Source organism: Euphorbia lathyris, chromosome 7 (assembly GCF_963576675.1).
Source record: "Euphorbia lathyris chromosome 7, ddEupLath1.1, whole genome shotgun sequence".
NCBI classification, from domain to species: domain Eukaryota; kingdom Viridiplantae; phylum Streptophyta; class Magnoliopsida; order Malpighiales; family Euphorbiaceae; genus Euphorbia; species Euphorbia lathyris.
Window position 1 is genome coordinate 1,326,888 of NC_088916.1, and position 14,537 is coordinate 1,341,424.

A 14,537-nucleotide genomic window follows, 5' to 3' on the forward strand; every position below is an offset into this window, starting at 1 on the left:
GGTTCAGGATCTAGATTTGGGGTCCTGTCTATTGAGGATGCTCATGAGTCTGACCACTCAAATGAGCATTTGGAGCTAAGCATGTCAGGGTTAGAATCTGCTGAGCCGGAGACCAATAAAGTAGAGACTATTAACCCTCTGTTTGAGTCCAAAGTTGTTGCCTTGGGGAGCTCCCATAATCATGCCCTATTTGGGAATAAGAAGCACAATGAGGTTAGTATCCCGAAAACCTATGTTGATAATTTAAATGGAAAGGCTATGGGGGTCAATAAAATGAATATGAAAAAACATAAAGGTAATCAGAAGAATAACCATAGATCTTTGGATGTTTGGGATAAAAGGGGGCCTGCTGGTACCTCTTCAAGGCTCTCAGGAGCCCCGAATAAATACCTGGTTTAGGGTGTTGGGCCTGTGGTCAGTTGTCTGCCTTTCTGATGGACTTTTTTGTTTGGAATGTTAGAGGTGCGGCTAGCAAGGCTACCCGTATCCATGTTAAAGATTTAATTAAACAATTTAATCCTTCTTGTTTTGCTTTGCTGGAAACCAATATCAGTGGTAGTAAAGCAGATGAGGTGGTTAGAAAGTTTAGAAATTGGAATTGTGTCAGATCGGAGGCTACTGACCGGGCTGGGGGGATTTGGCTCTTTTGGAAGCCATATCGTGTTCAGATTGACATTGTCAGTATGGATAAACAATTTATTCATAGTAAGGTTATTTATCCTGGTAATAAACCATTCTTTATCACCTTTATTTATGTTGATCCTATCATGGCCAATCGTAAAAGGTTGTGGGAGGTCTTGTATACTATGAGTACGAGCATTTTGGATGCTTGGTTCGTGGCTGGGGATTTTAAATGATATTGCCCTTATAAGTGACCAAAAAAGGGGTGGGAACCACTATGTAAACCGATGTCTCAACCATAAGCAGAATATGGATTTGTGTGGGCTTTCTGATCTGGGAGCTGCTGGTCTTAGATTCACTTGGAAACGTAATAGTGTTTTTGTTCGTTTGGACAAAGTTTATTCGAATATTGCGGCTATCTATAGATTTCCCGAAGTGAATGTGTTGAATCTCCCTTTCCGTCACTCTGATCACTGTCCTATTTTAGTTAAGTTGGTGAAGAGTCACCGGCCTAAAGGCGACAGACCTTTTAGGTACCAGGTGGCCTGGGATTCTCACCTTGAGTTTAAAAACTTTGTTTAGGACAATTGGCAGCCCCACTCCAATGTTCTCCTTGCTGCTGAAGGGTTTAGAAGGAATGTGGTGGGATGGAATAAAAACATCTTTGGCCACATTATCAGAAGGAAGAATAAGCTTTTAAGCAGAATCGAAGGCATTCATCACAATTTGGAGATTAGATTTGATCATAGTCTGAAAGGTCTTCTTAGATCTCTCCAGAACGAATTGGAAGCTGTGCTGAGGCAGGAAGAGCTACTTTGGTTTCAGAAATTTAGAAAGGCTTGGATCAAAGATGGAGATCGCAATACCAGGTTTTTCCACCTTTCTACTATTATTAGAAGACAGAGGAATCGGATCGATGCTATCAAAGATTTAAATGGAGATTGGGTCTATGAGGATGAGGACATTCGTCGCTTGGCCCTTAATTTTTATAAAGACTTATTTAAAGAGGAGGATGTGGATATGGATAAAGCCCTTTCTAGAACTTCGTTTCCTAAGTTGGAAGAGGAAACAATTCGGGAAGCTTTCCATCCTATTGACCAGAAAGAGATTGATCTGGCCTTCTCGAGTATTGGAGCTACCAAAGCTCCTAGGATTGATGGTATTCCGGCCAGTTTTTATCACAAACATTGGGATACTGTGAATGAAGGCATTTACAGTTTTGTTAAAGGAGTTTTTAGTGGGTCCAACGATATTAAGCTTGTGAATAAAACTCTCCTGGTCTTGATCCCAAAAGTTGAGAAACCGTCATCCTTTTTACAAATGAGGCCTATTAGTCTTTGTAATGTGTTGTACAATTCAATTACAAAAATTGTGGCTAATAGACTCTGGTGTATCCTTCCTGAGATTATTAGCCAAAATCAAGGCAGCTTTGTTCCGGGCAGACAGATGATGGATAATGTTGTTATTGCCCAGGAGATGGTCCATTCCATGAAAATTAAAAAGGGTAGAAAGGTATTGTGGCTCTGAAGCTGGACCTGGAGAAAGCTTATGACCGCTTAAACTGGAGTTTTCTTCTGGATTGTCTGAAGAGAGCTGGTATCCCGGATAGTTGGAGGAGATTGATCGAGGTCTGCATTTCTTCTCATGTTTTTCAGGTTTTGATTAATGGAGATATGTCAAAGGAGTTCACTCATTCCAAGGGGATCCGTCAAGGGGACCCTATGAGCCCTTTCTTATTTGTTATTGCTATGGAAAGATTGTCTCACCTTATCCAAGAGGCTGTGGGCAATGGGAATTTCCATCCTGTTTCTATCAACAAATTCTGTCCTTCGATTACCCATTTGTTCTTCACAGATGATGTTATGATCTTTGTGGAAGGGAATGATGAGCAAATTGGTGTAGTTATGGATATCCTTAACTGTTTCTGCGCCGCTTCTGGACAGAAGATCAATATCCAAAAGTCCCGGATGTTGTGTTCTAAAAACATGAGTAAGGGTGTCTGCAAAAGGCTCAGTGAATTATCTGGTATTCCTCTGACTAACTCTTTGGGTAAGTATCTGGGGGTTCCCCTCCATAGTGACAGAGTCTCCAAAGCCTCATTTAAAGAGACTCTGGACAAAACTAATGGTAAGTGTGCCAGTTGGAAAGCTAAAACTCTTTCTCTTGCGGGCCGTCTTACTTTGATTCAGTCTGTCAATTGTGCGGCTCCCAATCATATTATGCAAGCTTGTAGATTGCCTGAGCCTGTTCTTAATGATCTGGATAAAATCAATCGGCATTTCCTTTGGGGGGACTCTGCGGAGGGGAAAAAGATCCACCTGGTTCCTTGGAAAGAGGTTTGCCGACCTAAAAACATGGGAGATCTGGGGATTAGACAAGCCAAGGACAATAACAAAGTTTTATTAATGAAACTTCTGTGGAGAATGTGGCAACTCTCTTCTTCTCTTTGGGTTCGTTTTCTTTGTGGGAAATATCGAAAAGATAAGATTTTTGGGGGCCCCAAGGAGAGAGTTGCCAATTATTATTTTCTTTGGAAAGGCCTCAATACTGTGTTTTCAGAATTTTGCTCTGGGATAGGTTGGGAGGTGGGAAATGGTAAGTCCATCAACTTTTGGAATGACATCTGGATTGGAGACAAATCTTTATTAGAGATGTGTAGCTCCCCGCCGCCTAGTAATATCCGCAATTGGAGGATCGCAGATGTGGTGGATTCTGAGGGGGATTGGATTTGGTATAAATTTGACTCCTTTCTTAGTCTGGATACTCTCTTGAGGATTAGAGGGGTTAAGATAAGTAACAAGAAGGAAGATAGGGGTAGTCATTGTTGGGCACTAACAAACAATGAGACTTATACCTGCAAGTCTGCCTTTGAGGCTTTTAACCGTAATGGGACGGGTCCTCACTCTGAAGTTTGGAAAATCATTTGGGCCTTAAAAATTCCTCACCGCATTAGGAGCTTTCTGTGGCTTGGTGTTAAGGATAGGTTGCTCACTAATTCGGATAGAAATAGACGGCATCTGGTGGATTCAGGTGCCTACAGCAGATGTAGAGGGCATGTTGAGACTATTTGCCATGCTCTTAGGGACTGCTCTAGGAGTAAAAAGGTGTGGAGGAAAGTTCTCCCTCACCACCTGCTTCCTACCTTCTTGGCTCATTCTGATCATGACTGGTTTATTGATGGAGTTAAGGGGAAGTTATTGGCTAACCTTGAGCATGGTGATATTCTCTTTGCTATTGTCTGTTGCCAGATTTGGAAGTGGAGGAATGATGAGATCTTTGGAAAGAAAACTGTTTCTATGCCTAATTTAGTTGAGTTCTTCTCGGAGAAATTATTCAATATTACTGATAGCTTCAAAGGAGATTCTCTTGCTAGGGCAACCCTGAAGAAGACTGTTCACCTCCTTGGTTGGTGCAGGCCTTGGGAAGGGGTGGTGAAATTAAACACGGATGGTTCTTGCCTTAAAGACGGTAAGATTGCTGCAGGAGGTGTTCTGAGAGACGATGGGGGTAACTGGTTGTCTGGATTTACTCATAATATGGGTTTGGGCTCTTCCTTTTCGGCTGAGCTCTGGGGGATTTTTTCTGGCCTTGAACTTGCCAAGAGTCTGGGTTTAAAGAAGTTAATTGTTGAATCTGACAACCTTGAGGCTATCAAAATGATTTCCGATAATAATGCTATTTGTTTAAATAGCCAAAATCTAATCAAAGGTATTAGAAGGTTTTGCTCTTCCTTTGATTTCATAAATTTCAACCATATCTTCAGGGAACAGAACCGGGTTGCGGATCGCTTGGCGGCTGCTGGTCATGAGGGGACGTTGAGCGTCACAACCTTTTCTCATCCTCATGTTTATCTTTCTTCTCTTTTTTTTTTTGAAGATGGGGTGGGGGTTAGCTTCCCTAAGCTAATCCCATGTTAGGTTTTTGGTTTTTTTTTGTTTCTTCCTTTTTTTGCTGTTCCTACCAAAAAAAGAAATTTAAATGTTTCGGAATCGAATTGAATTTTTTTAGTTTAATATTATTTGGTGGTTATTAATTATATTCGGTTCGATTTCTAAAATAGTGTATATGTCGGTTAAGTTAATCAAGAGTTTGGTTTGAAAACCAATGATCATCCCTATATAATATATATCCAACAAGCACTTGATTGAAGTAATATGATTGTTTGTACTCGTAATCATTGTGTTAAGTTGAAGTTATGGTTGAATTATTAAATATTGGACTACTAAATATAAATTATAATTCTCCTTGACGGATTATGTTGTTCAAAGATCGACATATGTTTTTTTTTGGGTTAAGGTGCAAAAATACCCCTAACATCTAACGTGGTGTAATTTTACCTCTAATGTTTATAGCCAAGAATAATTTTACCCCTAACGTTGGTAATTTGGATCAATTTCAGACACTATTATAAAACACAGATATTTTTATTCATTATTTTGCACCAATTGCGTATCAATTCATTCTAAAAAAATGATTTCATGTATTTTGTAATTTAATAATAGAATTGGAGATTAATATTTATAAATTCGGTGAATTTTTTTATTTTTTTTTGTCCAATTCGTACAAAAGACAGTATGTTTTTTTATTATTTTTTTCACATCCCAACATATGTTTATGATTTGTTACTAATAAAATGATGCACATGTGAAGTGTAGATGATAAGATTCATGACCGAGAAGACAGTTTGATGAATTATTTCTGAAATTGACCCAATTTATCAACGTTAGGGGTAAAATTGCTCTTGGCTACAAACGTTATGGGTAAAATTGCACCATTTTAGACGTTAGGGGTAAAATTGCTTATGACCCAAAATATTAAGGGTATTTTTGCACCTTAACCCTTTTTTTTATTATTTTTATAGTTTTATTGCTAGGCTAGGTCCAAGCGTGTGAATTTTCATTTAAAAAAAAAAAACCCTTAAGATTCCTTTGATTCTCTCAAAGGAATATAGATAATGTAAAACCCTATTCTTTATTACTTAATTTCAGTAATAATAAATTCAGTTCAGCATCTAGTTTCAGCATTCAATAATTTATCATTATTTATTATAATTATAATTATTTATATATAATTTATTATAATTATTATAATTATTTATCTATAATTTATCATTATTTATTATTATTATTATTATTATTATTTATCTATAATTTATTATTATCTATAAATTAGATAAAAGTCAAGAAATAGTAGTTTATTAAAGTATACATCGTTTAATAAAAAATGACGCACGTGTGATGTGTATATGACAAGATTCATGACCGAGAAGATAGTTTGATGAATTATTTCTCAAATTTACCCAATTTATCAATGTTAGGGATAAAATTACTTCTGACCCAAAATTAAGAGTTTGTATTCATATGAAAATTTGTATTTAATTTCATAGGCTTTACATTGTTTGTAAATTTATGTTTGTATATAATTTATATTTTTAATTTAAATTAGATTCATTTTTATTTAATTTCATAGGCTTTTATCGAGCCGAGCTTTTATTTGATATTCAATTTTGTTTTATCTTTAATAATATATTTATTATTGTTATTATTATTAGAGCCATTATTATTATTATTATTATAAATTTATTAATGTCCAATATTATCATTTTTTTTATTAAAGGCTGGTTATCGAGATTCAGTTCAGTTTTTCTCAGCGATAAAGAACAGAGCTTAAGCATCTCATAATAGAAAATTGTTACTTGTAAGTGCAATTTATAAAGAGAGTCCTCACACTCTTGGATGCATCTCAAGGGGTACCCCACTTTTGTGAAAGGGTGAGGATCTATATAATGCTTGATCACCACGCACACACACTTCATCATCGACCGACCTATCGAGCCGAGTCGGGTTGGGTTGGTCACTATATTTTTTATTGAATTTTTTTTGTTATTGATTTAATTAAAATTTTCGAAAATCATTTTTAATTAAATAATTAATTTTTCAATAGATATTCTTAAGTTGAATTAGTTTCAAGATTTGGTCTCAGCTGAATATCACATTCCTGATTTTGCTCTCTTCTTTTCCCCCACTTGACCAGTATAATAAACTGTTTCTCTTTAGCTATAAATTGATGCGGAGCATCTCCTTGGAGGATCGAGTCCGGACGAGGGAAGTCGGAGGAAGAACCAAGCACGAACAACAAGAGTAAAGAGGCCAAAATAGTGCCACACGGCAAGTCAGCAGCTAAGGCACGCTCCGCGTGAAGGAAGGCTTGATCCGGACAAAGACCAACAACCAATCCACGATCCGTTTGGATTGGGGACGCTCCACTTGAATGAAAACACGCTCCGCGTGAATGAAGATTTGATCTGGAGAAAGTCCAGCAACCAATCCACGCTCCGCTTGGATTAGGCACGCTTCACTTGGATCAGACACGCTCCGCGTGAATGAAGATTTGAATCCGGAGAAAGTCCAACAACCAATCCACGCTCCGCTTGGATTCATTTTAAAGAACTTGCTCCTTACTCCAGCCTCCTCCTTATTTATTAACCCATGTCACTCCCTATTTACTATCCATGCCACCCCTTTACTTTCAACCCATTTTACCCCTCTAAGCTTTATTTAATTAACTATAAGCTTTACCCTTTTATGTAATTTGTCAATTAGGTTTTGGATGCTATAAATGCATATCTTTCTTTTTCTTTTGTAATTGTTTAACGCTTTATCAATCAAAATTTATATCTTCTTCATTGAAGTTTTGTTAAGGTTTTCACCTTCAATAATGAGGATTTCACTATTCCTATGGATTTAGTCCATAAAATCGGGATTAACTCCTTCAAGTTTAGCTTGAGAAGAAACATCTTTGTTAGTTTACGATTAAAACTAACACGTCCCGAAACCGGTCTGTATCATAAATAGTTTCAATTTTTGCACTTTTACTACACTGCTTTTCTTTCATAAACTGTTTACACTTCTTCAATCGTTTTTTTGTTCCAAAATTGAACTGAGCAATTTTTTTTAGTATACATATTAGACTGACTTTGAGCTGTGCAATTCAAAATTGTATTCCTTTGTGACCGAGCTGTTTTATCCCAGAGGCGACCGGTATTACTAATTACTTGCACAATTTAGAGGTAGTATCACAAATGTCTTAAAGAGAGCGACCCCGTCCGCGACTCATCTCATATTACTATGTTGGATAACTTTGTTATTTCTCTGTTTGTGCATCAACATTCTTTAATTTGGCAAATTTCGGAAGAAATTTGCAATGCACGGTTAATTTGATGAAAATTCAATAAGGCTCAAATGTTTTGTTTGACGGATGATTTGAGGGATTCTTTTTTGAGAAATTGGAGGACTGAATTGAATGAAATATATTTTACCGGTACATAATTTGAACTTTTATTTAAGGGTTAAGGTGCAACAATACCCCTAACGTTTTGGGTCATGAGCAATTTTACCCCTAACATCTAAAATGGTGAAATTTTATCCTTAACGTCTAAAATGTTGTAATTTTAATCCTAACGTCTAAAATGGTGCAATTTTACTCCTAAAGTTGGTAGCCTTTTACCCCTAACATTGATAATTTGGGTTAATTTCAGGCATTATTATAAAACACAGATATTTTTGTTATTTATTCTGCACCAATTGCATATCAATTCGGTCTAAAAAAAGGATTTCATGTTATTTATAATTTAATAATAGAATTGGATATTAATATTTATAAATTCGGTGAATATTTTTGAATTTTGTTGTCCAATTCGTACAAAATACAATATATTTTTATTTTATTTTATTTATTTTTTCACATTCGAACATATGTTTGTGATTTGTTACTGATAAAATGACGCACGTGTGAAGTGTAGATGACAAGATTCATGACCGAGAATACAGTTTGATGAATTATTTCTCAAATTAACCCAATTTATCAATGTTAAGGGTAAAATTGCTCTTGGCTACCAACGTTAGAAGTAAAATTACACAATTTCAGATCTTAGAAATAAAATTGCTCTTTATCCAAAACGTTAAAGGTATTTTTTTTTTTTTTGTATCTTTAACCTTTTATTCAATAACTAATCAATCTTTGTGGCCCTTTTTAATTCAATATACTCACCTTTTTAAGTTTTTCTCTCAATTGTTTGTGTGCACACACTCTTAATTTGTGTCACTTTCACATACACAGTTTTCACCCTTTCTTTTACTTCTTTCTGCTCACTCATCACGCACGTGCACGATCCTATATTTATACTAAAATAGACATGCCCATGGGTTTAGGTATCCGTCCGGTCCGATCAGGTCCGTGTTCGTTGAATCATGTTTGGACGATGAAAATTGATTTTAGGCCAAGTTCGGCCATGACGCCTATTTTTTGGACAGGTTTGGGATTGATAAAAATAGCCGGTCCACCTTTATGTAACATGTAAATTTTTAAATCTCATTTCCGTCTCAAACCTTTTTACATACTATCCGGATATATAGTGCCGAGCATCCAAGAAACATGTACTCATTGTCATGACTTTTTCTCATGCCAAATTCTGAATATAATGAAATTATCAAATAAACTTCTATCAAATTTTTTTGGTCCGGAGCCGGGAGGTTGACAGACCCCTCCACAACTCCTAAAAATGGAAAATTTCGTCTAATTTTTTTTCCGGTCCACATTGGGGAGAATTTCATTGTGGACCAGGACGAATAATGATCCTTCCATTTAGATGATATCTATTAGAGTATAATTGATTTACTTTATATGTAAGGGCATTCTTGTAATTACTTGTAAATAATATAGAATCATTTGGTAATTACCACACTCTCATGTAATAGTATAAGAGCATTTCCAATGGATAATACTGCTAACCACTCAATAGTTAAGACACATCATCAATGTGAGACCAATTTAATAAACTCTCATACCATTAAAATATCTACTCCAATGGATAATACTACAACTCAAAAGCTGCCAAGGCAGCTGCCTTTGACAGCTTTTGAGTTGATCATACCGCTTGGTCTGTATGATCATGGGGAGAGTTTCCCCAATGGTTTAATGGTATTTTGGGGGTTAATGAGCTTTTCATTAACCCCTATTATAAATGCTCTAAGATGTAATTACTTATTAATAAATAAGAAAGTATATTTATTGAATCTGATTTCATCGATTTTGAAGTCGACAGACTCTCATCAGGTTCTTCGCTTGTGAAGTTAAAACTTCTCAATGGACATCTTCCGGATTCAACCGACTAGTTTGAAGAATTGCCTATATAATGCAAGCTCCAGCTCAAATTCAAAAGATGGACATAAGCAAAAAGAAATATACGAGCATAACATAGTAATTGCAATGCACATCAAAACTCCATACTTATGTAATAATTTAAGAGAGATTAGTTCATACAATTTTCTATCTGAAGAACTTGTAATCTTTTGATTGTATTCAGTAGTGGTTTGTTACTTCGGTTTTAAGTTGCAAAGAGAGAGAAATAGAGTAAGTGTTGATTGAAGGAGGGTACTTCATTCAAACTTAGATATTTATGTAAAAGGTTTGTTCTCCTGTGAAAGAGATCAATAATGGATTAAAACTTAAAGGAAGGTATCCCGAGGACTTGACATAGGCAAGAGACCGAACCAGTATAAATCTGTTGAGCATTTCTACATCTTATTGTTTACAATTTGAGATAAATGTGAAACCTAAGGGAAATTAGTTAAAAGGCTTGACATAATTGGCTCACAACTTCCATTGAGTAAAAAAAAAAAAACATCATAAATATTCTCAAACCCAAATACAACATTTTCCTCCAAAACAGAAGAATGTTTACAAAGATTAAACTACATGACAGTCATAAAAATTACAACAAAATACATTTATTGATAGTGATTTTGATTTATAATCAATTGTAAGAAAAATAAAAATTAATCAGTTTTTTTATGAGGATAAAGGCGAATAGGAAGGCCATTAGCAGGCATAGACAAAGGATTAAAAATGATTTTTTCATTAGGAATAATTTTTTGAAAATTGAATCTTTTAACTAAATTATGAATAAAAACTAGAATTTCCAATCTAGCATATTCTTTTCCAGGGCACATTCTAGGTCCTCCTCCAAAGGGTACAAATGTAAATGGAGCTGGTCCTTTCCCTTCAAATCTACTTGGATTAAACTTTTCTGGTTCTGGGAAATATTCTGCACTTTTGTGTGTTGAATTTGCACTCCAATACAACTGCACAATATTATATATTAGTCAGTGGCGGACTCAGAAACAAATATTCGAGGTTAATGGAAAAAAACATGTTAAAACTTAGAAATAAGTTGCAAAAAATATTCATAACGTTAACCGTCAATAGTAATTTAACCTCTAATGTTTAAAATGATTCAGTTTTACATTGGCTACTAAGACCAATTTTACCATGCAACGTCGATAAATTAGGTTAATTTTTAGAAATAATTTATCAGTGTTTTCTCACTAATGAATTTTGTCAACTCCACTGTATATATACATCATTTAGTAACAAATCAACAAGATATAATGCAAAATAGTAATTTTACCCCTAGCGCTTAAAAGGGTGTAACTTTACCGTAATTGTTAACAAATTAAGTTAATTTGAGAAATAATTTATCACACTGCACAATATTATATATTAGTAAGTGGCGGACTCAGAAACAAATATCCGAGGTTAACGAATGAAATGATGTTAAAAATTAGCAATAAGGTTCAAAAATACTCTTAATATTGACAGTCAATATTAATTTTACCCATAATATCTAAAATGATGCAATTTACGTTGGCTACCAAGAGCAATTTTACACCTAACATTAATAATTTAGGTCAATTTTAGAAATAATTTCACACTGTGTTTTTTCTATAATGAATCTTGTCAACTCCAGTATATACGTACATCATTTAGTAACAAATCAACAAGATATGATGCAAAATATCAATTTTACCCCTAGCGTTTATAATGGTGTAATTTTACCCCTAACGTTGACAAATTAAGTCAATTTAAGAAATAATTCATCACACTGTGTTTTCTCAGTCATGAATTTTGTCAACCCCACTGCATGTGTATCTCGTTTAATCAATTATTAGTAGCAAATCATGAACATATGTATAAACATGAAAAAAAGTATATTGTCTTCTATACGAGTTGAACAAAAAAAATCCAAATATTTTATCGAATTTAAAAAAATTGATTTCCACTTCTATTATAAAATTTCAAGAACATAAAAATAAATAAATTTAGAATCAACTAATATGCGATTGATCCAGAATACGGGAATAAAATATCTGTGTTTTGTAACGTTGTAAAATTGACCAAACTTATCAATGTTAGAGATAAAATTGTTCTTGGTTGCCAACCGTAGAGGTAAAACTATACAATTTTAAATATTAGGGTTAAAATTGCTCTTGATTGTTAATATTTGAGATATTTTTGTACGTTATCCCTAAAAATTACAAATTATTTTTAGCCTAAATGTCATTGGTAATTTTATAGCAGATTTCGCTGCGATGCCAAATCCGAAACACATTTTTAGTAGAACGGAATTACTGACCGAAATTATGAAATTAGCAACAAAATTTTCGGCTGCTAATACTTTTTTTTCCCCTTTATTTCATCAAATACTAGATCATTTTTTGAGGTCAAGTTTAATTGGGTAAAGTTAGTCAACTATATTGGACTAGTTGAAAAATCAAATATAATGTGAATGATTATTATAAAATCTATTTGCATATGCTTTTTGTCACAAGTCAGTCAACTTATTATTGTTTTATTCTACCTAATTAACATGCATGTATAACTAATTTTAAGGATAAGATAAAAAAAATACTCTTTTGAAGAAAAAAAACTTTTAATGTTAGTAAAAGCAATTTTAACATATAAAAATACTTTTAAGATTAGTAACATATACAAATACTTTTAATGTTACTGAGGTTGGTATTTTGAAAGCAATTTTACCATCAACGTTACAAGTTGGGTCTATATTTAAAATATTTTTAAAAAACACTTCTATTTTATTTTCATATTCTGTACTAGTTACATATTAGTATCAGTTGAACTTTTTAAATTTAATAATAGAATTAGAAATTAATATTTTTAAATTTGATGAAATATTTAGATTCTTAATTTTTTTTTATTCAACTCGTATGGAAAGTATTTTTTAATTTTCTTTTCTACTTGTATGCATATGTTTGTGATTTTTTTACTGATAAGAATAAAATGACGTACATATTCACTAGAAATGACAAGATTTATGACTGAAATAAATTACTTCTCAAATTGACTCACATTGTCAACTTTAAGAGTAAAATTGCTTCTGATCGTTAACGTTAGCGGTAAAATTATACTATGTAAGATGTTAGGAATAAAATTACTCTTGACGGTCAACGTTATAGATATTTTTACACTTTCGAGCCGTTTGTTTGAGGGGATAAAGACATGGAGATAGGGATAAAAAATTTAAAATGAGTTATCCTTTGTTTGTTTATGAGATAGATGGTGAGATAATGAAAGGGATAAGGATTTTATCCCATCAAACTTATCTCTGGAGGGGTGGGGTATTAGATCTGGGATAAGAAGAGTTAGATGGAAAAGACTAAGTTATCCCTGCAAGATAGTTCAATTTAATGTATTTAAAATTGGATAATGGTAATAGAGTAAAATGCATTATTTTATCCCTATCCGTATCCCGCATAATAAACATGAGATAATTAATTCCAGCATCTTATTTTTATCACTATATCAATCATTTATCTGTATCCATATCCCAACCTTTATCCCTATCCCTATCCCCCTCAAATGCCAAACGCCTCGTTTATCCTATATATAAATAGAGAAAATAAAATAGAATTGACTTTAATTATGATTATTAATTAATTAATTACCTTCCATCCTTTAGGAATTGAAAAACCATTGAAGGTGAAATCATTAATAGCTTCTCTAAAAGCACCTTGAAGAGGAAGAGCAACTCTCATAACCTCACAAGCCACATTCCATGAATATTTCATCTTTTGTATGTTTTCCCAATTCAACAACTCTCCTTCTCTTTTCCCTTTTGCAATCTCCATTTGCTCTGCATCATCAAATAAATATAACTATAAATTAGTCTTTTTTTTTTTGCAATTATTTAAGGATAAGATTCAAATTTTCCATAACATTCATGGCGAAATGCAGATATACTTCTAATATAAAAAAATGATAAATATCATAATCTTTCAAAGTTGGAGCACAAAATAATGGCACATAGAAAAATTTTAGAACTAAATAACGTAATCCATAAAACAATACTGTTATTAAGTAGAGACAGGGGGCACGGTCATTGGGAATCACCCGTGCCCATCAGAAGAAGAGTTATGCAATTTGTTTTTGCCTCAGCTTAAGCTAAAACGATGTCATTTTAGCCCAACTAGCTAGAGGTGGAGACAGAGGGAACGATGGAGATGGGGGCATGATGTCAGGAATCACTCCTCCCCATTAGTCATGAACGAGTAAAACAACCATCACATAAATAATTCACCAACAGTCAAGCAAATTTATATTAAAACATTTAAAGAGATAGAAGCATACATTTTGGAAGTCAGTGACAAGGGTAAATCATGCCTCTTCATCCAGGTCCTAGTCCTCTTTCACTAGCCTCGGAAACCACTTCCAAATCTCCTTTGTTTCAGTGTCAACTACAACCCATGCTATAGGGTACATCTAGTTATTACTATCTCTCATTTGCATATTCCCCTAAGGAAACACCCATCCATAACAATAAACCTCTTGCATCTTTGTTTAAAACCCTCTTTCATTACTTTAAAGCATACATAAAAACCTCTAAATATATGTCTTTGAGGTATATCTTTGATGTCTACTAGCACAGTACATGTTGAACCAGGATTGGACCTCAGTATCTCATCCCTATTGTTAAGCCCAAAATATACCTAAAATGTCATTAATATTTACATTAGTTTTGCTATGAAATCGTGTTGTTTATATCTATTTAGAGTACTTTT

The 14,537-nt window shown here is 34.0% G+C and overlaps 1 protein-coding gene across 1 annotated transcript; it reads right to left on the reverse strand.

The window, feature by feature from the left end:
• Positions 1-10,457: 10,457 nt before the first annotated feature.
• LOC136235375 (beta-amyrin 28-monooxygenase) lies at positions 10,458-13,547 on the reverse strand. The gene is made up of 2 exons (XM_066025022.1): positions 13,425-13,547; positions 10,458-10,763 (listed from the first exon to the last, which is right to left on the reverse strand). Exons 1-2 carry the CDS (start codon positions 13,545-13,547, stop codon positions 10,458-10,460), a joined length of 429 nt encoding a protein of 142 aa, XP_065881094.1.
• Positions 13,548-14,537: the final 990 nt, after the last annotated feature.

What these genes read in the sequence shown, in the direction of transcription:
- LOC136235375 (XM_066025022.1), bottom strand. Translation starts at nt 13,547, where the DNA reads ATGAAATATTCATGGAATGTGGCTTGTGAGGTTATGAGAGTTGCTCTT. An exon ending in CAATTCCTAAAGGATGGAAG is followed by an intron (nt 10,764 to 13,424) that starts GTAATTAATTAA and finishes AATATTGTGCAG; the next exon opens with TTGTATTGGAGTGCAAATTC.